The following is a 23849-nucleotide window of genomic DNA, read 5'->3' as shown; positions in this document are numbered from 1 at the left end:
GGTGTGACGTCGGTATGACGTCACGATCATTTTTCTTGTTCACGGTGAAATGTTAAGTAATAACATTGGTGGCGTATGCGCAGTAGCAAAAATTCGGACTTAGTTTTCGGATATTAATTCCCTGTCTCTCTTTTACACCCTGTGATGTCATCACCCCTCCGTCACCAAGTAAACATGGTCGCCATGTGCTCTACCAGTCCTATATAGTGTCCTCTTCAGTGTTCTATATGGCAGGTAATAGTAAAAAACCTAGTATTTTTTCACCTCTACTCCTTCCTTGTGCCCTAATGAACATATATAATTGCATATGACGGCACCTACAAGTGAACTGGAAATAGCGTGATTGTGTAACATAACCACAGGATTTTTGGTCAGGCAACTACCGAATTATCGACACAAAATCAAACGGGGCATGCAGGAGTTGGTTTAATAATGAAAATAGGTCAGCAGGTAAGCTACGACCAGCATAGTGAAAGAATTATTGTCAAGATAAACACCAAACCAATGCCCATCACGATAGTGCAGGTCTGTATGCCTACTAGTTCAGCGGATGATGAGGAAATCGAAAGAATGTATGAAGAGATAGAAGATTTAATACAATATGTAAAAGGTGATGAGAATCCAATTGTGATGGGAGACTGGAATGCAGTGGTAGGCCAAGGAAGAGAAGGTAATACAGTAGAATTCGGATTGGAATAAAGGAATGAAAGAGGAAATCGGCCAATACTTGGTTCAAACACCACAAACGACGGCTGTATACGTGGGCGCTCCATTGAGACACTGGAAGGTATCAAGTAGACTTCATTATGATTAGGCAGAGATTCAGAAACCAGGTGTTGGATTGCAAAACTTTCTCAGGAGCAGACATGGGTCATGAAATGCCATCTGAAGTTGAAGAAATTGAAGAAAGGAACGAATGCAAGGAGATGGGATATAGACAAGTTGAAAGAAAAGAGTGTGAGGGATTGTTTCAAGAAACAAGTTGCACATAAATTAAATGAAAAGGCTGAAGGAAACACAATAGAGGAAGAGTGGATAGTCCATGAAAAATGAAGTCAGTAGGGCTGCTGAAGAAATGTTAGGAAAGAAGAAAAGATCAGCTAAGAATCAGTGGATAACTCAGGAGATACTAGACCTGATTGATGAATGATGAAAATACAAGAATGCTAGAGATGAAGAGGGCAGAAAAGAATACAGGCGATTAAAGAGTGAAGTGGATAGAAAGTGCAAGGTACGGAAGAATGGCTGAAGTGCAAGGATCTCGAAGGTTGTATGGTTCTAGGAAAGGTAGATGCTGCATAGAGGAAAATCAAGGACACCTTTGGAGAAAGGAAATCTAGGTGTATGAATATTAAGAGCTCAGATGGAAAGCCACTTCTAGGGAAAGAAGACAAAGCAGAAAGATGGCGGGAACATATTCAACAGTTGTATCAAGGTAAAGATGTAGATGATTTGGTTATGGAACAAGGAGAAGGTATTGATGTTGATGAAATGGGAGACCCAATTTTGAGGTCAGAGTTTCTCAGAGCTGTGAGAGACCTAAATGGCACTTGGAATTTATGACATTCCCTCTGAATTACTGACTGCCGTAGGAGAAACTAGCATGGCAAGGTTATTCCATATAGTGTGTAAAATGTATGAGACAGGAAAATTGCCATCGGATTTCGACAGAATGTTGTTATACCTATTCACAAGAAAGCCAATGCTGACAAGTGTGAAAACTACCACACCATTAGTTTAGTATCTCATGGCTGCAAAATTTTAACACGTATTATTTACAGAAGAATGGGAAGACAAGTTGAAACTGAGTTGGGAGAAGATCAGTTTGGCTTTAGAGGAATGTAGGAACACGTGAAGCAATCCTGACTTTACGTCTGATCCTAGAGGATCAAATTAAGGACAAGCCCGCGTACATGGCGATCTAGAACGAAGAATTATCTTCAATCTGTATAAAAATCGGTCTGCAGTGATAAGAATCGAGGGCTTTGAAAAAGAAGCAGCAATCCAGAAAGGAGTTTGGCAAGGCTGCAGTTTGTCCCCCCTCCTTTTCAATGTTTACATAGAACAAGCATTAAAGGAAATCAAAGAGGAATTTGTAAAGGAAATCATAATCCAAGGAAAGGAAATCAGGACCTTGAGATTTGCTGATGATATTGTGATTTTATCTGAGACTGAAGATTTTGAGAAGCTGCTGAATGGTATGGGTAAGAAGTACAAGATGAAAATAAATAAGTCCAAAACAAAAGTAATGGAGTGCAGTTGAATGGAGGCAGGTGATGTAGGAAATATTAGATTAGAAAATGAAGTCTTGAGGGAAGTGGATGGATATTGTTACTTGGGTAGTAAAATAACTAACGATGGCAGATGTAAGGAGGACATAAAATGCAGACTAGCACAAGGAAGGAAGAGCTTTCTTAAGAAAAGAAATTTGCTCACTTTGAACATTGATAGGCTATAGGAATTAGAAAGATATTTCTGAAGACTTTCATCTGGAACGTGGCATTGTATGGAAGTTAAACATGGATGATAACTAGCTCGGAAGGGAAGAGAATGGAAGCTTTTGAGTTGTGGTGTTACAGAAGAATGCTGAAGGTGAGATGGATTTGTTGAGTCACGAATGAAGAGCTATTGAATCAGTGAGAGGAGATAGATTTGGCTCAATTTGACGAGGAGAAGGGATGAAATGATAGGACACATCTTAAGACACCCAGAACTTGTTCAGTTGGTTTTTGAAGAAAGTGGAGTCGGTAAGAACTGTAGGGGTAGACCAAGGTATGAATATGACAAGCAGATTAGAGCAGGTGTAGGATGCAATGGTTACGTTGAAATGAAGAGGTTAGCACAGGATAGGGTGGCATGGAGAGCTGCATCGAACCATTCCATGGACTGATGATTCAAATATAGAATTTGGGTAGGACAAATTTCTGGCACATCAGCGTCTCCGAAAATTATAAAAGCCGTTAGTGGGATGTAAACCAACATCATTATTGTTACAAAAGATTGGAGGTTATATTTTATGTAACATAACACAGTTTCTTAATACAGCTAAAATATTAATGGAGAAATTAGAAATTCTTGTTTTGCTCCCCTTATTGTTATGCCACTGTGTACTGATGAGAGAACATAAGCCTGTGGCTCTCTCCAGATATCCCTGAACTTTAATACTGTGTTTCAAGAAATTCTGTCGATGTTTTCCTGTGATGTTCAGACAGACATGAATTGAACTGAACATATTTTTGACTGCCTGCCAAGAATATCAGAGGGGATTTCTCATGCTGACCGCACAACGCCTCAGTCTGCAGGCCTTGGGCTGAGCACTGGTCACTTGGTAGGCAAAGTTCCTTCTGCGCTGTTGTGCCATGGTGTTTTTTTTACTTTTTTATACCTAATTTGAAATAAAATTGAAGGATAAACCCAAAATATTTGAGTTGTACGGACAAAATTATAGTTTTACTTATATAGTTTAACACAAGATTTAAAATACAAAACCAGTACACTCAAAATATTGAAAGATAAACACACTAGACTTCAGACAAAAATCAACAAGCAGAGAATAGGAAGACTGATTCCAGGAGCAGAAAGAAAATTGGGTTCAGAAAGGATGAAACGGTATTGGGCTGACAAAAAGAAGAAAAACCTCCATGAACCTAAGTAGTCCTATGTTGGCTAAAAAAATGAAAATAAATAAATAAATTAACATAGTCTATACCTCATATGTCCTAAAAATTATTTCTCAAAAATTATACATTGTAGATATCTGGTTTCAATGTATTATTTTCTGTACAAATCACCTACCTAATCCCAGAACCATAAAAGAAAGATTTAAATTTGAATAGTGTTGGGTATTAATATTTCTACTATCAATAATATTCTTGATTATTAGACCAAATTTAATTAGAATCTTGTTAGGATGAGATGGGTTGGGGCTTGTTTCTTATTGTTTAGTTATTTACTACCAAAATGTTAAATCTCATAATGCGGGTTTTTTAACAGCTTTATCTAATCGAATTGGGGATGTAGCATTATTAATAGCTATTGCGTGAATAATGGCATATGGGAGTTGAAATTATGTATATTACTTGGATTTTGGAAAGGATTCTTTTATTATAATATTGATTAGTACTATATTTAGTGTCGTGACTACCAATTCAGAAAAGTGAAAAGTACATGCGTGTGGAGCCAAACCTGCATGAACTGCTGGAAAATTATGGTGTTCCATGTATTGTTTTCTTTTTACTGTTAAACAAGTTACTTCAAACTTATAAAGACCTGACCTTTTGCTGTCAGTTGTATTGTTTCAAGTGGTACAGATAGTTGTATATTATTATTACCACCCTATTCTTACATTTCCTAAATCGTAGTATAAAATTATCAACGTTTCGTTTGTTAATCTTGTCAAATATTGGAATTCGTACTAGGATATGATGGGTTGAATGTAAATAGTCAAAACCATTTATTGTGACCTTGCTTTTAACGATTAATTCGATATGACAAAATCTGTCTCAATCGTATATAAATGTTGTATTTTAAAAAATTGCCTAGTACGACATCGCTTATTACTTTTATCACTTTTATAAACGTTGATTTTTGTTTGTCGCGCGTTTGGGGATTGCTGACAATGTAAAGCTTATTTTCAAACTCTTGTTTTCGGTAGATTGTAGATATCAAATCAGTATGTCTGTTAAATAGTCAAAGCAAGCATAATGTGAAGATGTGGCAAAAGAAAGGGAATGGTATTTAATCTTGAAGAAAAATCGCAAATAATATGGCGATTACAAAATGGGGAGACAAATGTCATTGTCGCGAAGGTATTGGGTGAAACACTCGATGATTTCTACTATTTGGAAGGACAGAGAGGATGTCTCATTTATTAGCTAAGACCGTGTGTGACATTACTGATCAATTCAAAATTTGCTACTTCTTTCCTCACCTATTACTTAATATCGTTAGAAGAAAAATTCCTCTCAATCAGACTTCACAAACATTTCATTAATGTTTTTTGAAATTTTAACTTTATTCTGTTTATTAATCATGTAAGTGTGCAGCCTAGAAGTTCCAGATATACAGGGTGAGTTGGCTGTGAAGTTAGGGGCGCGCAGCTGTGAACTTTCATTTTGGAGATAGTGGAGGCGAACCCCACAGTCGGCAGTCCTGGAGATGGTTTTCTGTGGTTTACCCATTTTCTCACCCTGCAAATGACAGACTGTCAGTTCTGAATTTTCAACACAGCGATTTCGTCCCGTTTTTTAATTGTATCAAACTGCAAAATTTTAGACTAAGAGGTCCGCAACCTCAGTATTAAGCACTTATTGTTCATTTCCGTCTGTATCATTTGTTTTCATATCTTTTTTAACACTTTTTTTACATTCAATTATGTATAATATTAACCTTTTACCTGGCGAGTTAGCCGTGCGGTTAGGGCCGCGCATCTGTGAGCTTGCATCCGGGAGATAGTGGGTTCGAACCCCACTGTCGGCAGCCCTGAAGATGGATTTCTGTGGTTTCCCATTTTCACACCAGGCAAATGCTGGGGCTGTACCTTAAGGCCGTGGCCGCTTCCTTCCCACTCCAAGCCCTTTCCTATCCCATCGTCGCAATAAGACCTATCTATGTCGGTGCAACGTAAAGCAACTAGCAAAAAAAATTAACCTTTTTTTTTTTTTTTTTTTCACTGAATTTGTCTCAGAGTTATTTATTGCTCCATCTAATGATGGAAATGTTGTATATTGTATTGTTTTTAATTTCTGTCAACTCTCTTCTGTTTATATTTGTTCCTTCATTATGTTTGTTGCACATTTTTAGCTTGTATTATGTAAATAACTTTAACAATAGAATGGCCAGAGCGGTCATTTTGACCGTCAGGGAATTTCAAGGTATTTCCATGCTCGTAATTTTTTACGCACGAGGTTGTGCCTTTGCGACTTTTAATCCTTTAGGGTTATGTATATTCACGCCAAATATTACATCCGTAGATGATAAGGAAACACCGATATTGTCCATTATGCCTAGGAAGGCCAGGACCGCTTCACTTCCTTGATACGGAGAGCTCTATTCTCTTGCTTCCTATGATTGTGTGATTTGCAAGTGGCGCTATAAGGGCGTATGATGTAACTAAATGGTAATGGTCGCGAGTGGACGAGTTAGTGCCTGTCCCTTGTGTCGTATAGTGCGTAATGGCTTGGCGGCAAAAACTTAGTAATGTTCAGTTATTAGCAGAACTTGAAAACCTAGGGGAAGATGAATCAGGTGACGAAGATACATTATAAGATATAGACGCAATGAGTGATGATGAGGATTTTATACTTCAGCAGTGTGATAATATGTTACATAGTGATAGTGATGATATAGATGTTGATTCCCATAGGGAATCTGAAATATTTGTCCTGAATGAGTAAATTTATAATACCAATATAAATGGTCCGTTATTGGACATTATAAATTTCCCAGCTAACTCATTCTTGGTTGCCAGCGTTTCGCCCTCGTGTGCTAGGGTGGGCTCATCAGTTGGTACCTAGCACACCTACCAATACACTGGCTAGTGCATACCGTGGAGGCCACTGCGTAGGCTAACTGGAGCCACCGGCACTGCCAATGCACTAAGAGACTTTGTCTCATTATCAAAAACTGATGCCTGCTTGGCCATCAGATGATATAGATGTTGATTCCCATAGGGAATCTGAAATATTTGTCCTGAATGAGTAAATTTATAATACCAATATAAATGGTCCGTTATTGGACATTATAAATTTTCCAGCTAACTCATTCTTGGTTGCCAGCGTTTCGCCCTATGGGAATCAACATCTATATCATCTGATGGCCAAGCAGGCATCAGTTTTTGATAATGAGACAGTCTCTTAGTGCATTGGCAGTGCCGGTGGCTCCAGTTAGCCTACGCAGTGGCCTCCATGGTATGCACTAGCCAGCGTATTGGTAGGTGTGCTAGGTACCAACTGATGAGCCCACCCTAGCACACGAGGGCGAAACGCTGGCAACCAAGAATGAGTTAGCTGGAAAATTTATAATGTCCAATAACGGACCATTTATATTGGTATTATAGTGATAGTGATTCGGCTAGTGAAAATATGCACACACTGGACTTCGCACCTACGAAGTGTTGAATCTTGCAGCAGAGGACGATCTCTTAGCAGCGTGCAACCTGTTCGAAGAGGAAGGGGACGAGGTGGAAGGGGCCATGAACTGGTAACGTCTCCTTCATTTTCACCAGGGAATCAGTTATGTGGTAAGGATGGAACAACTATTTGGACTGTTATCGACAATAGTGGGAACCCCCCTGGAAGGATGGCTGCTCAGAATGTACTAAAGGAGGCAGCAGGGCCTACTTCTCACGCGAAACGTAACGTAGAGACTAATAGCAAGGTTAGTGCCTGGCGTTTATTCATTGACGCATCCATGTTGAAGCATATAAAGATTCGCGCAGAGACTGAAGCTCATAGACAGACAATGGATAATAATTGGTCTATTTGGAAGAATTAGATGCTTTTATTGCTTTGCTACACGCCCGTGGAGCTTATAAGCTTACTAGTCTAGCTGTAGATCATATGTGGTCTTCTTTATGGGGTCCCTCTGTTTTCACTAACACTATGGCAAGGAACAGGTTCAAAGAAATTCTAAAGTATATGTGCTTTGATCTCCGTAAAACTAGATCCACTCGTTTGCAGACAGATAAATTTGCTTTGGCGTCGGCTATTTGGAATAGACTTATTGAGAATTGTTATGCGTGCTATAAATCAGGAGTGAACGTCACAGCTGATGAACAACTCTTCCCCAGCAAAGCTCGGTGCAGATTCACGCTGTACATGGCCAACAAGCCGGGTAAATTTGGCATAAAATTTTGGCTACTGGCAGACGTTGATTCTAAGTTTGTGTGCAGTGGGTTTCCTTATCTTGTGAAAGATGAAATGCGACATGCCAATGAGTGACTGCCTGAAAGTGTCATGAAACTTATGGACCCATACCTCATGAAGGACGTGACTTGACGACTGATAACTTCTTTACATCGGTAAAGTTGGCTGAGAGACTGAAAGTGAAGAAAACTAGTATTGTTGGAACAAACTATCAAGTGAGGTAGGAAATCCTGGAGTCAATCAAAGCACTACGTATGAATCTGTACGAGACTGGCATACTTCAGAAGGAAGATCACACTACTCTCACAGTATATCAAGGAAAAGTGAAGAAGAATGTGCTTCTGCTAAGCACTCTACATCCGAGCGTTCAAGTCAGTGAAGATAACAAGAAACTCCCTAGTACTACTGAATTTTATAATGGAACTAAGTATTGTGTGGATGTAGCTGATCAAATGGCGTGTAAATACACCACTAGAGCTGGATGCCGAAGGTGCCCTGTACATGTATTTTACAACGTACTTGATCTAGCAGCAATAAATTCTTGGATTACAAGGAAGTTACGGGACAGAGAATCTCTCGACGTGATTATATTATTGAAGTAATACAAGAACTAAGATCTGATTTTTTTTTTAACACAAGATCCCAGTTGAGTGAACTCCCTACACTTCAGCTTGAGCCTCAGATTCAGGTTCAATGTGCCAGTCGTAAGCGACGATAATGTCAAGTGAATTCCAATTGTAAACAGAACAAAACCTCTGACACATGTTCTTCGTGCAGCAAAGTAGTCTGTGGAAAATGTTCGTGTAAGGTAATAACGTGCATAAATTGCTTGTCAAGTGCCCAAATAGGATTGTAAACAAATAGAGACTGTTATTTTTATCATAAATTTTCACAAAGGCATTCAATAGCAAGTCCGCAAAAATATTTCGTTGCTACCTATTAGAAGTGAGAGAATATGAACAATTACTAATATTTAACAATGGATTTACCTGTATACAATACATCATAATGGTTAACTGTTGTTTTAAAATAAATCATTGAACATTCGCATGTTTGCCAGATCCTGGATCCTAGGTATATGTCCTAAGCGGCAGCGGTCAAAATGACAGTCTGCGGCCTTTATAGGTATGAGGAAAGTTCGGCCGTTCTAGTGTTAACCCCACTTATTTCACTGAAGATGTCTCAAACGAGTCGAAACATGTTTGAATTTTATTACTCCATCCAATGATAGAATTATAATATGTATTGAAAGGAGAATACATTTAAAAAATTTCATTTGTAACGTGAAAACCGTCAATACGGAATTATTCTAATATCTTGTAATTAAAATGCTGGGGTTGTACCTTAAGTCCACGGCCTCTTCCTTTCCACTCATAGGCCTTTCCTATCCCATTGTCGCCATAAGACCTATCATTGTCGGTGCGACAAAAAGCAAATTCCAAAAAAATCCGCTTATGGCATTGTTAACAAGAACGAACGATTTGTGCGACTATCGCCTATAACGACCGTTATTTGGTGGTCACTTCAGAGTAGTTAAACCGGTTTCAACTGTATGTATATGATGTGCTTTTAAAAATTGTTAAGAATTGAGCAACTGGTTAAAAAAGTTGCAGTTTAATGTTGAAGTAATAATCAACTGAATATAACACTGTTCAGAGGAAAAGTCCGGGCTCCAGGTCGCCATCTGCTGAAAATTGTTTCTTTGGCACCTTTTTCGAGCTGAGTATATATCAAGATAGCATTTGATGCAGTGAATAGAGAGAAGGTGTGGGAAGCACTGAAGAAAATTGGAATACAGGATGACATGATACACCGAATCAAGAATCTGAATGAAGATACCCGAAGTAAAGTCAAAACACCTGTAGGAATGACTGAAACCTTTGATATAAAATCTGGGTTAAGACAGGGTGGTGTTCTGTCTCCTCTTCTTTTCATCACTGTGATGAACGAGATTCAGGGAAAAGTTCATCAAACCATTGGAGGTAAGAAAATGAAAGTTATATTGTTTGCGTATGATATATGATTGTGGGGAGACTCTAAAGATGATCTTCAAGGACAAATAAACTCCTGGGTAGAATCTGCTAAAGAATATGGACTCATCTTGAGCCAAGAGAAAAGTGAGGTTATGGTCATGAAGAGATACGGGCAACCAATGGGACACGTTGAGATTGAGGGCAAGCAGCTACAGATGAACCATCAATTCAAATATCTTGGAAGTGTTATCTCTGATACTGGTTCTATAGATAAGGAAATTTCCCACAGAATTCAGGCAGGTAGCAACTTTTACAAAATATCAATATCAATCAATACTGATCTGCATTTAGGGCAGTCGCCCAGGTGGCAGATTCCCTATCTGTTGCTTTCCTAGCCCTTTCCGAAATGATTTCAAAGAAATTGGGAAATTTATTGAACATCTCCCTTGGTAAGTTATTCCAATCCCTAACTCCCCTTCCTATAAATGAATATTTGCCCCAGTTTGTCCTCTTGAATTCCAACTTTATCTTCATATTGTGATCTTTCCTACTTTTATAAACGCCATTCAAACCTATTTGTATACTGTCATTCCACGCCATCTCTCCGCTGACAGCTCGGAACATACCACTTAGTCGAGCAGCTCTTCTTCTTTCTCTCAATTCTTCCCAACCCAAACATTGCAACATTTTTGTAACGCTACTCTTTTGTCGGAAATCACTCAGAACAAATCGAGCTGCTTTTCTTTGGATTTTTTCCAGTTCTTGAATCAGGTAATCCTGGTGAGGGTCCCATACACTGGAACCATACTCTAGTTGGGGTCTTACCAGAGACTTATATGCACTCTCCTTTACATCCTTACTACAACCCCTGAACACCCTCATAACCATGTGCAGAGATCGGTACCCTTTATTTACAATCCCATTTATGTGATTACCCCAGTGAAGATCTTTCCTTATATTAACACCTAGATACTTACAATGATCCCCAAAAGGAACTTTCACTCCATCAATGCAGTAATTAAAACTGAGAGGACTTTTCCTATTTGTGAAACTCACAACCTGACTTTTAGCCCCGTTTATCAACATACCATTGTCTGCTGTCCATCTCACAACATTTTCGAGGTCACGTTGCAGTTGCTCACAATCTTGTAACTTATTTATCACTCTATAGAGAATAACATCATCCGCAAAAAGCCTTACCTCTGATTCCACTCCTTTACTCATATCATTTATATATATAAGAAAACATAAAGGTCCGATAACACTGCCCTGAGGAACTCCCCTCTCAACTATTACAGGGTCAGACAAAGCTTCACCTACTCTAACTCTCTGATATCTATTTTCTAGAAATATAGCAACCCATTCAGTCACTCTTTTGTCTAGTCCAATTGCACTCATTTTTGCCAGTAGTCTCCCATGATCCACCCTATCAAATGCTTTAGACAGGTCAATCGCGATACAGTCCATTTGACCTCCAGAATCCAAGATATCTGCTATATCTTGCTGGAATCCTACAAGTTGAGCTTCAGTGGAATAACCTTTCCTAAAACCGAATTGCCTTCTATCGAACCAGTTATTAATTTCACAAACATGTCTAATATAATCAGAAAGAATGCCTTCCCAAAGCTTACATACAATGCATGTCAAACTTACTGGCCTGTAATTTTCAGCTTTATGTCTATCACCCTTTCCTTTATACACAGGGGCTACTATAGCGACTCTCCATTCATCTGGTATAGCTCCTTCGACCAAACAATAATCAAATAAGTACTTCAGATATGGTACTATATTCCAACTCATTGTCTTTAGTATATCCCCAGAAATCTGATCAATTCCAGCCGCTTTTCTAGTTTTCAACTTTTGTATCTTATTGTAAATGTCATTGTTATCATATGTAAATTTTATTACTTCTTTGGCCTTAGTCTCTTCCTCTATCTCGACATTATCCTTGTAACCAACAATCTTTAGATACTGCTGACTGAATACTTCCGCCTTTTGAAGATCCTCACATACACACTCCCCTTGTTCATTAATTATTCCTGGAATGTCCTTCTTGGAACCTGTTTCTGCCTTAAAATACCTATACATACCCTTCCATTTTTCACTAAAATTTGTATGACTGCCAATTATGCTTGCCATCATGTTATCCTTAGCTGCCTTCTTTGCTAGATTCAATTTTCTAGTAAGTTCCTTCAATTTCTCCTTACTTCCACAGCCATTTCTAACTCTATTTCTTTCCAGTCTGCACCTCCTTAGTCTCTTTATTTCTCTATTATAATAAGGTGGGTCTTTACCATTCCTTACCACCCTTAAAGGTACAAACCTGTTTTCGCATTCCTCAACAATTTTTTTAAACCCATCCCAGAGTCTGTTTACATTATTGGACATATTATGGAACAAGAAAATACCAACCAAATGTAAGAGAGTCATATATGAAACTGACTACGTACCAATGCTGACCTATGGTTGCGAAACATGGACCATGAGAAACAAAGATTTTAGTAGAATCCAGGCAGCAGAAATGAAATTTGTCCGTAGCATGATCGGCAAAACACGGAGGGACAGAGTCCGTAATGAGGAAATCCGCAAGCAGGCTCAAGTTGTAAGACTGCAGGACAAAATAACAGTGCAGCGACTGAGATGGTATGGAGATATGAGACGCATGGGTGACAACAGATTACCAAAAAAATGTACGATCTAAAACTTGAAGACAAAAGACCAAGAGGGCGACCAAGACTCGGGTACAAGGACATGGTGAAGATTGACATTCAACAGAGGACATACTTTGGAAAGCATTGAAGAAGGAGAGAAGTTCAGGGACCGCAACTGGTGGAGAAGCCTCGTTTGCCGACCCATCGCTTAAGATGGAACGACGTGGGATATGTATGTATGTATAATATCCCCCTTTGTATATATTTAATTTCCTGTTTGGTGTCGCTGAACTATTGCAAAGCACATGTAATAATACACAACCCCTTGACACTCCATACCATTTATCAAACTCGGATTAACAAGAGAATGAGGTTCGGTAACGCAGGGATCTTGAGAAGTATGGGCGATTTATGTTTTGATATTAATGTTCTTAAAATTTTAGTTAATAATCAACTCAACATTACGTAAGCAACAGAGGAAAAATTAATGTTAATGTACGAACGTTGGGGTGTCGAGAAAACCTCTTATTGCCAACATAGAAATTACTCAAATGTACTTTTGGTGTAAATGATAAGAGTAATATCCTGCGATACTCCTTTACTATGAAAAATAAAAGCCTGCTTGGTTGCCATGATCGTTAAGGCGTTGAAGTCTAAACGGTCTGACACCGATGTTAGCCAGTTAGAGTCCCGTTGGTCGAAAAAATCGTCACCATCAGAATGTTGGCTGGTAGGTGGTGGTATACAATTTCTAATCACTATATTTGCGTGCCAAAAGCCTGGATTAATTTCCAACCTCTCCCCATTGCTCATATGGAGTGAGGGCATATGGCGCTGTTGATGGTGATTCGTCTGTCGGATGGAGAATTTAAGCCTTGAGCAGTCCCCTTGGTGCTATTCGGGAGGAGTAGGTTACGTGCCTGCACCGGGTTTCACCCTCTCAATTTCTACCATCATATGTCAGGTCATTTATTTAATCTTATTAACTCCTCTGAGGTTGAAGTCAGGAAGGGTGCCTGGTCATAAAAACCCGCCATGACAGATTCATCTCACCTCACCTCATACCCGACCTCGTAGAGAAACGGGACAAGGGTTGGACACACACACACTCCTTTACTATGGAACAATCTCTTTTGCTATTGAAATTGGTTATTTTAACAGAACTGAAAGTGAAATAGAATGTACTCTCGTGGAATTTATTTCTGTATGTTGACAGCCTGCCTTTGCTGGCGAGATGTAGTGTTTACAGTGCACTATGTCTTCTGGTATGGGCTATATCAAATTTACTTTCATTGACCTGTCTCAGTCTCATCCTTAGCTTTGACAATATGAAAGTGACTCTGGTATGAGTGATGCTAGTAATACCATTGCTTATGCAGTCAGTCCCTGTTATGAATGGTATGAAAATATCGCTCATAGGGTCGGTTGGTGCATGCATTTCAGTGGGCTTGGCATACTGATATGTAATAGCAGTGGCTGGCTCAATGAGGAAAGCAACGGTAAACTACCTCACTCCTCATTTCCCTAGTACGCCTCTTCAGTAATGCCTAGGCTATTTATGACAGCTGTTGGCGGAGCTGCAGAGGATCAAACCAGCCTTCGGGCTGAATACCCAATACATACATACATGTTGACAGCATAGATGTTTATTTAGTTCAGTGTCCTGGCTCCTAGGTTTGAGTGCTGGCACCTAGATATAAAAACATTTGTCATGGCCTGGTACTGTTTAACAGTAAAGAGAAATCCCACAGGGAATCAATTTTCTCAAGATTACATTATAGGGTTTGTTCGGATTCACTTCAAGTAACTGTTGTGTTAGGTTGAATTTAGATGGTTGTAACTTTTGTTATTGTTAGAATTTACTGCATAACTAAATCTGTAGTGCATCATATTAATCATAAACAACCAAAGAATTTAAAGAGCTACAGCCATCTAAATTCAACCTAACATGATGGCTACTTGAATCTGAACTGGATTTAATCATAAACTGTTGTAAGTAGTAAAGAACTTGAGTAATTGGATTGTTTGATATTTCAGCAACCCGGTATCATGGCAGCACCTTCCGAAGAAACTAATACTCCTATGGATTCTGCTGGGGCTGGTGAAGCTCAGGCATCATCCCCTAAAATCAAATATGATTGGTACCAAACAGAGACCTCAGTAGTCATTACCATATTGGCAAAAAATATCGACAAAGATGGTGTGAAAGTAGATTTCCGTGAAAAAATGGTAAATAATGCACCAATTATTACAAATTTTAAAATTAGTACACAACCTTTTCTTACTGTGGGGAAGGGTCCAGTATTAGTAGAATTGTTGGTTTTAGGTATTCAGTTGTGCACTTAAAGCTGTAGAACATAATCTTTTTACTGTGAGCATGACCTTTTATAAACCGATCCTGAGATTTTCAGGCATGTTAAAGACACACTTTACAGGGTAAAATACTGGCATCAGGTAAAATCTATAACAATTGAAGGGACATTGACCAAACATTTTAATATCATGTATATTGAGTACTTATCCTGAAGGCTGGTTGGATCTTAAACAGCTCTACCACCAGCTGTTGTTGATAGTCTAGACCTCACCAAGGAGTCACACTTTCTTTCTTTCGTCACTGAGCTAGAAGTTATTACTAGAGACGAGAATTATAGGCACTAAAAACAGTTAAAATAGGCAGGCATATAGGCTCTTAAATTAGCCAAAATAGGCACTAACGTATAAAATAGGCAACAACATAGGCATGAAAAATACTTATAGTTCAATAACACGCTCAATTACTATAAAATGAATTTACAACATGCAACGTTTCAATGTTTTCGGGTAACAATCTTGTTCTCCTGTCGTGCAGAATGTTTTGTACTGAGAGAAATCTCTCAACATCACAGGAAGTGATTGGACAAAACTTCAATGAAGCCACTTCTGGTTTTGTTCAACTGCTTAATCTACCCCACCTCGTAGCATGCTGGCTACTTTTACCGTCGTTTTCCATCATGGATTCTGCTGCAGGATTCTTATGGAACTTTTAACTGACAGCAGCTACCTTCCCAGAGGTTCGGTCAAAATTTCTCCAGACTTCTTCCACAACGCTAAATGCATCCACCGGGGGAAAGCCACTCGTCTCCAACTCGGTGATTGCTCCCGGCAGCTTGTTGAAGTCTGAAGATGCTCCAGTTTATGCAGGAAGGGGGACATTAGCTACCACCATTATAGTGCACAGGTCTATAGAAAATTGTTGTTGGTCGCTGTTCACAGTGGACTGGTAGGAAAGCTGCGATAACACCGCTTTCTGTACTCGTGTCAAATGCATCGCAGTATTTCTATGTTAATCTATATGGTATTTTTTCACATTTAATCTGAAAAATAATAGAATTGACTTAAATTACGATGTTCTTATATTCCTATGGCTGGACTAATTGGCAATAATGCTTAGTATAAACATAATAATGACGTATGGCCTCCGGAGAGGCCTGGTGCGGGTCTTTTTCTCGTAGACAGCCTATTAGGCGACCTGCATATCTGTTAACCTAGGATGATTTCTAATGCTGAAAATGCCACACATACCCAGCCCCAGATCCATTGGAATTAACCAATTAAGGTTAAAATCCCTGACCCGACCGGAAATCGAACCTAAGACCAGTACGCTGACCATTCGGCCAACAAATCGGACAGTATAAACATGCATTTGTTTCATTAAAAATAGAGAAAGACTGTTAGTGGTGATGTTTCTAGAAGTAAAAAACTTAAATATTAACAAGAGAATTTGTAATTTACATGGAAATATGTCCTCAAAAATGTTCAGTTATAATCTGGCAGTTTCCTGTCGAGTTCACCGGGTGAAGAAAAATCATAAAAATGACTCGAAAGGATACCTGAGGAGCGTAGAGGGGAGAACCTTCCTATATGCTTGCCACGGACTCACCAAGCTGCCTCTAGCAGTATTCTTAAAGCCCGCTCACACCTAGCGGAAGCGCGGCGCGAAGGCGGAAGATATTCTTTCACTGCGTATTAGATGCAGTGGCTCACACTTGCACAGACTGGAGGGGAAATGCGCCGCGCCGAAGACAAGGAAGTTGCTTGGCTAGAATATTTCTTCCGCTCCTCCCGCCGGAATATAACTTCGGTAACATTCGTAAAGTAGTCGGATGTTTTCGTAGAGTCCATGCGGTGCACTGGCGGTACACAGCAGTGCTTGCTTCCCCTACGGATATTCACATTCCTGAGAGACGCTTAAACTGTTAAGTTACTACTTTTAATAATAAATTACATTGTTATTCGTAATTATTTAAAATTATATGTATTAACAGAACGACTTGAGTACTAGTACATCGCTGATTTTAATATCTAATATATATTATCATGTAGTTCTAGTTGTGTTTATTATATGCATGCCACTAGAATTTTGTAATAAATGGAACATTAAGAACTATTAAAATATGCAACATAATTAACTTACCTTAAACATACAACCTGTCATAGGGTCGCTGATATAGGTTTACGAAATCACGTGAAATGTTTATTTAAATGTTCTTCAACAAGCTGAAATAGCTGTTGAAATTTCTAAATGCTCATTCAAAAATACACTTCGAATTTCTCTTCATCGCGCAACAGCGATTGAAACAATGTACAAAATTCACCATTTAAATTCCTGGGTAAATTTATGTCGTGAACCCAAAATCTTCAATTTTGCCTTTGTTCTTCCCTCTCAGCATCTTCAGTCAACAGAGCAAGAGCCAACAAGCGATCCATTAGTTGCGATCGACTGAGTCACGCTTCATACACACTACTGTGACAGAATTATAACAGCTATCCAAATGGCGAGGCGCGCTTCCGATAGGTATGAGTGCATACGAGAGAAATTCTTCTCGGAACTTCTTCTCTCCGCGTCTCCCTTCCGCTAGATGTGAGCGGGCCTTTACTTACATAGAAGAATTAAAATGGAGGCGCTATAAATCTCAGATTTGTGAACATTTTGTATGTTGGTATTCGCCTGCTTTGGTCACCCGGGTCAGCTGTCATGAAGACTATTTTCTGTTGCCTGCAGTAGATCCTGCATCATGTGTGCCCACAAGGCTGCCACCCTCACTGAAAGTTAGAAAACCGCGTGATTTGAAATTGTCGTGGCATGCGCCCATAAACTACTTTTTGTCACAATTTAGCAAAACTCTAGATAGGATGCTAGAGCTTACGCACCCCAGACTCTTTGCTTGCCCCCTCCCAAGCACAACGGGTACAAACCGGACCTTACCAATCCAGACAAATGGTCTTTCCACTGGCCTGGTCTTGTAAAGATAGTCTTTGTAGCCTTGTTAAACACGCTGTGGCATCGTCCAAGCCTTGCCATCTTGTATATCTAGCCTCTGTGATATCGTCCTAGTTGCACCACATTCGATCTTCAACCATGTTTCGCGAAGGCATAGCAGAAGCGTAATAGAGTTCACTAGAGCCTACACATACTACTGGTGAAAGTTACTTACGATTTAAAAAAATTACAATTCAGTTGTAGTCCACTACTGTGGTGTAGTAGTTAGCGTGATTAGCTGCCACCAACGTAGTTCCTGATTTGATTCCCGGCTCTGCCACGAAATTTGAAAAGTGGCACGAGGGCTGGAACGGGGTCCACTAAGCCTTGGGAGGTCAACTGAGTAGAGATGGGTTCGATTCCCACATCACCGGGCGAGATGGCTGTGCAGTTAGGGGCGCGCAGCTGTGAGCTTGCATTCGGGAGATACTGGGTTCGAATCCCACTGTCGGCAGCTATGAAGATGGTTTTCCGTGGTTTCCCATTTTCACACCAGGCAAATGCTGGGGCTGTACCTTAAGGCCACGGCCGCTTCCTTCCAACTCCTAGACCTTTCCTGTCCCATAGTCGCCATAAGAACTATCTGTGTCGGTGCGACGTAAAGCCGCTAGCAAAAAATAAAATTCCCACCTCAGCCATCCTCGAAGTGGTTTTCTGTGGTTTCCTACTTCTCAGGTAAATGCCGAGATGGTACCTAACTGAAAGAAGCGGCCAATTCCTTCCCTCTTTTTTGCCTGTCCCTTCCAATCTTCCCATGCCTTCACAAGACCCCTGTTCAGCATAGAAGGTGAGGCTGTCTGGGAAAGGTACTAGTCCTCCTCCCCGGTTGTATTCCCCGACCCAAGGTCTCGCTCCAGGACGCTGCCCTTGATACGGTAGAGGTGGGATCCTTCGCTGAGTCCGAGGGAAAAACCTACCCTGGAGGGTAAAAAGATTAAGAAAGAACGAAAGAAAGACAGAAATAAAATATTTCAGTTGTAAATCTCTATTTTCGCAGGAATTGAATCAGAGTTCAAATGACCAAATTTTAATTTTCATCCACTCCGTGACAAGAGACCATTGGCGTTATAACTCCTCGTTCAGTAATAAAATTATCTACATTTTAGTAATATAAATTATTGAAAGTTCACGGCTAATACAGCATTGCAACAACAGGGTATCCACCCGTATGGGAAACGGGGAAATGTCAGGGAATTCGATAAGTAACGGGAAAACCTGGAAATGTCAGGGAATTCAGGAAGAAATGTGGAAATTCATTCTTCTGCCAGATAAAATTGACATGCCGTATTTATCCGTGGAATACAAACGCAGTTTTCAGTTTTTATAAACATTAATCTAGGGCATGTCTTTTATGCCAGAAATAAATTTTAATGAAAAGTTAGTGTGATCTCGAATGTGAAGTAATCAATAATATCAATAGCTATATGGTTGATCAATTGAATTTTCAATGTTTGATCTGCTTACTATTAAATATTCTGTGTTGTTGGGGAATGGTGAGCTCGATGAATTAGACCTATACTGCGTTCTCAGTTTTTTCCAGTAATGTTTCCAGACTCTGAAACAGCTTCGAAAGTTCAGCTGCACAGAACAAAAGTTGCATATACAATCACTCATGGTTTCGCTCTCTATTTCCATAAACAAGTTATTGAGATGGGTAGTAAGTGCACACATTTCACCGTTGGATTTGACAAGTCACTGAATAAAGTTTCTCAGATAGGCCAAATGGATCTTGTAGTTCATTGTTTCAATCCTGATACTAATGAAGTATGCACTTCTTATTTTGATTCCATGTTTCTTGGTCACTCTACCTCCTCAGATTTGTTAAATGGTTTTTTGCAGGCACAGCAAAGACTCTTATCTAAAAAAAATTACAAATTTCAGTGGATGGTCCAAATGTTAATAAAAAGTTCCTTCAGAATTTTGGTAATTTATTAGATGTAGATGTTCCTATTTTGTTGAACATTGGATCTTGTGGCTTGCATAGTGTGCACAATTCATATAAAATGGCAGTAAAAGAAACCCAGTGGAATATTGCAGAATTTCTTCGTGCTCTTCACTTTTTGTTTTGCTATGCTCCTGCAAGTCGTGCTGATTATATACATTATTCAGGTTCAAATGTATTTCCTTCGAAATATTGTGCTATAAGATGGCTTGAAAATTTTCAAGTCATTGAACATGCTATAGATATCCTACCTAATGTCGAAAAATATGTGGAAGGAACAGACAGGAAAATCCCAAGCTGTAACAGCTTCAAAATAGTATCAACTTCACTTAAAAGATAAGGTTCTTGAGGCCAAGTTGTCATTTTTATTATCACTTGTTGGAGATTTGGAACCATTCATAAAAGTTTCAGACAGATCTCCCATTTGCATCACTCCTTTATGAATCTTTCTTTGATGATAAATATCATGACAAGGTTTGTTAAGTCTGAGTCACTGCAGTCTTCAGAAGATCTCCTAAAACGTATTTAGACAGTAAAGAAAATCTTCTGCCTGCATCTAAAATTGACATAGGTTATGCTGCTAAAGCAGCACTTCGTGGCAATCCTGGATTAAATGATAGAGAGATATTAGTGTTTTGCACGGATTGTCTAAGAGGAATGGTAGCTTTGTGCAAATAGTTACTGGAAAGGTCACTGCTGACATATCGTCATCATCTGCAGTTTCCAGCTGTTGGCCGCATCTGCTCACCGCTAGCATATAAACTGACTAAATTAATTTCTTGTTTCGATCCAAGTGTAGCCAAGTAGCCTCTAAGCAGCAGACTGCTAAGGATAGCTTTAAATGCCTTTATTGAAAACAAATGGATCTCGGGTAGTGAAGCCATTCATGTACAAAGGGAGTTCACTTCTGTTTGTGAGAATGATACTTTGAAAGAAGTGAATTCTTTGTATTCTAAAGACAAGAGGTTAATCACTTTTGGCTTCGTACTGTTCTTCCAATAGTAAATTTGAAAACAGAAAAGTTGGCTTCATGATACTAATATTGTTTCATGGAAATGCTTCACTTGAATGTGGTTTTCCTGTTAAAGAAATTATAGTAGAGAACATGCTACAAGTATCCCTTGTAGCACAAAGAATAATATAGGATTCTATCCCAAACCCTGGTGGAATTGAAAAGGTCTCCATTAATAACATGCTCCATGCTGCAAGGAGTGCTCATGCTTTGTACGTTCAAAATCTAAAGGAGAAACGTGAAATATTGGAAGTAGAAGATTCTTTGCAAAAAATAAGAAAGGCCGCTTTGTTGCTGAAAGAATTAGAAAAAAAGAAGTGGAGGGTGATGGCAGAAGCTCGAGTCGTTGGTGGCTACAAAGAAGTTTCTTCGCTGAAGCAGTAATGGTAATACAAAAAAAAAAAACTTAAAAGTGAATTTAATCAGACTAAATTAAACTTCCAAGTTTTAATATGCACATTAATTGCTAGTTTATTTTTTTGGATGTTAAGTTTTAAAAATGTATTTTAATATTACTGACACTTCCTTTATAATTGTTTTTTGTCATCATGTGTCAGGGAAAAAACTTGTTTTTATGTCTGAAAAACAGGGAAATGTCAGGGAATTTTAAAATCTGGATTTGGTGGACACCCTGAACAAAATAACTTTCCACAATACATAAATTAATTGGCCTATAAATGCTACAATGAAATGCGATCAGTTCAGTCACAAAAAGAGGTAAAAGGAAAAACGAACTTACCGAGCTTGGCAGAAAGCTACCTTTCCATATGTAGTGAAATTGGGATCCCCTGTGATCCAACGCTTCAGCCAGTACGACTTCGACGATTTTTCTTTGCAATTACATTTTTTACGTCACGCTGACACAGATAGGTCTATGGGGACGATGGGATGGGAAAGGCCTAGGAGTGGGAAGGAAGCGACAGTGGCCTTAATTAATGTACAGCCCCAGCATTTGCCTGGTGTGAAAATGGGAAACCATGGAAAACCGTCTTCAGGGCTGCCGACAGTGGGGCTCGAGCCCACTATCTCCCAGATGCAAGCTCACAGCTGCGCGCCCCTAAGCGCACATCCAACTCGCCCGATGATTTTTCTTCGGGCATTGCCACAGACAACCTTCTTCTTCACAATAAATCATAACACGTTCTGAAGACCAAGCGTATGCGCACAACAGTTCACATCGAGAATGAGGTATAAGGGTTCGACGTTGATTGGTTCTCGCATATGTCTTAGAATGTTGGAGGGGTTGAAGGCTTCGAGGTCGAATTGTTCCTTGTTTCTCCTGACAGAAATTTCCCAAGAACTATCATATTTACTCGCGTATTAGACCCCTTTTTTCCCCACTTTTACAGCCAAAAGTAGTAAAGGGGGGTCCAATATGCGATAACCTCAAAATTTTGTGCAGCGGACACATGGCTATAAAGAGCTATAAATTTTACGTGTAAACATTCTGTACTATTATTTAACAAACTTAGAATGTGTTTAAGTTATACTGGCTATTTTCCTCGGAAGGCAGTATTTCTAAACGTAACCAAGACAATAAATGGTGAACACGACGACTTTTAGGCCTACGGTACATATGAAAGTCTGTTCAGTTACTTATATCACGTCTTTTGTTACATCTCATTAATTCCTCTGGTGAGGTTGACGTCAGGAAGGGCATACGGTCGTAAAAACTTGCTGTGAAGATTCGGCTCACTTCATACTCGACCCCATAGAAAAAAGGGATAAGGGTATCGAGTTATCATATACTTAAATATTGATACGAAAGAACTTAATGGCCAGTCACTTGTCTCCTTCAGTTAAGCAGTAGGCCTACCACACAGTAAACCTGATCACTGCTTTCATTTGAATTATCGCCTTGCGCCGCCAACTTCCCTGCCCTGTTACCGGCGTGTCTGCAATTCAAGTGACGTCATCTTCATTGCCATCTCGCCAGTCGCGTCAGCCGTGCTTAAGAACCTTGCTTCATTCTCTTTGAGCCATGCTCTGCAATCAAGAGCGTACGAGGTCCCGTCTTTTTGAACCTTTTAAAAATAATTTTGTTCCCGTCTATAGAGCCTAAACAGTGTGAATCTATTCCCAAATGGTTTCTGGAGGTGGTCTCTGATATTCCCAGTTACTGTATATGTAGCAGAAGCCACTCCTGAATAAAGCCGTACTGTAGAAGGCATGCCAAACCATCAGCTGATACCTAGCGTACGTTACGAGTTGTACTTCCGAATGTAATACATAGTAACTGGAAACATTCTTTTGATAACTGCGGTTGTTGAAACACACCCTTATTTTTAAGTACATTTCATGCTTGTTCTCTACATTTATCACATCCAGATTTACGTAAACAAGCTGTCCATGAGATAAGACAGACCACATTGTTTAGGTTAGGTATATTATCGCCCCGATAGTGCCAAAAGTTCCTTGACGGAAAGAATAAAAATAATAGGAAAATATACCGCATTTATGGATACCTACAGGTGTGGCGGTAATGCATTTTATTATCATAATGTTTAATTCCGTACGTCCGTTGTCTCCTTTCTTATTAACGCATACCCTAGTATGTTTTGTTTGGCGTCCCCGAAAATCGTTTAAAGTACATGGGGACATAAAATTATTATTATTATTATTATTATTATTATTAGGTACGTTGGCGGGTAAAACAATCGTTTTAATTGGATAGCTTTTATCACGTTTTAAACTTACTTCTCTCCAAATATATACCTATATTGGCCCGAGTTACGAGATATTAAACGACCACTTTGTTAATGATCTCGCCTGCTGTATAAATAGCAACAACCGTGAATATTTCTCAACTAAAGTAAACTCGTTTCCTCATCACGAGGTGGTACAGCCCTTTTTAGACACGCCCCCAGTGGAGGGGTGTTACATGTACCGCTTTTACCGCATATCACCCTTCCTCCCATTCATAAATCTCTGGCAGTACGGTACCGGGAATCGAAGTCAGACCCCCGAAAACAGCAACTAATTTTGCTAACCATTACGCTGGCAGACATTATTAACTACAAAACACAGACATGACTGATGCATGCTTGCAATGCGCGGGTTGGGCACGAAGCTAGGCCTATTCATCTATTTGTGCGACGTCATCAGAG

General features: G+C 39.4%; 1 protein-coding gene across 2 annotated transcripts in view; it reads left to right on the top strand.

Annotated features, from left to right (window-relative positions):
- Positions 1-23849, top strand: part of Sgt1 (suppressor-of-G2-allele-of-skp1) — a 174792-nt gene that overhangs the window by 9500 nt on the left and 141443 nt on the right. For both annotated transcript variants that reach the window (XM_067156303.2, XM_067156294.2), the window contains exon 2: positions 14527-14718. In XM_067156303.2, coding sequence (XP_067012404.1) covers positions 14539-14718 — 180 coding nt within the window. In that variant the 5' untranslated portion in view covers positions 14527-14538. The remainder of the gene's footprint in view (positions 1-14526; positions 14719-23849) is intronic.

This window comes from Anabrus simplex, chromosome 1 (genome assembly GCF_040414725.1).
Source record: "Anabrus simplex isolate iqAnaSimp1 chromosome 1, ASM4041472v1, whole genome shotgun sequence".
NCBI lineage: Eukaryota > Metazoa > Arthropoda > Insecta > Orthoptera > Tettigoniidae > Anabrus > Anabrus simplex.
Note: the sequence above shows the minus strand (reverse complement) of the source record. Positions and strands in the feature narration are given on the sequence as shown.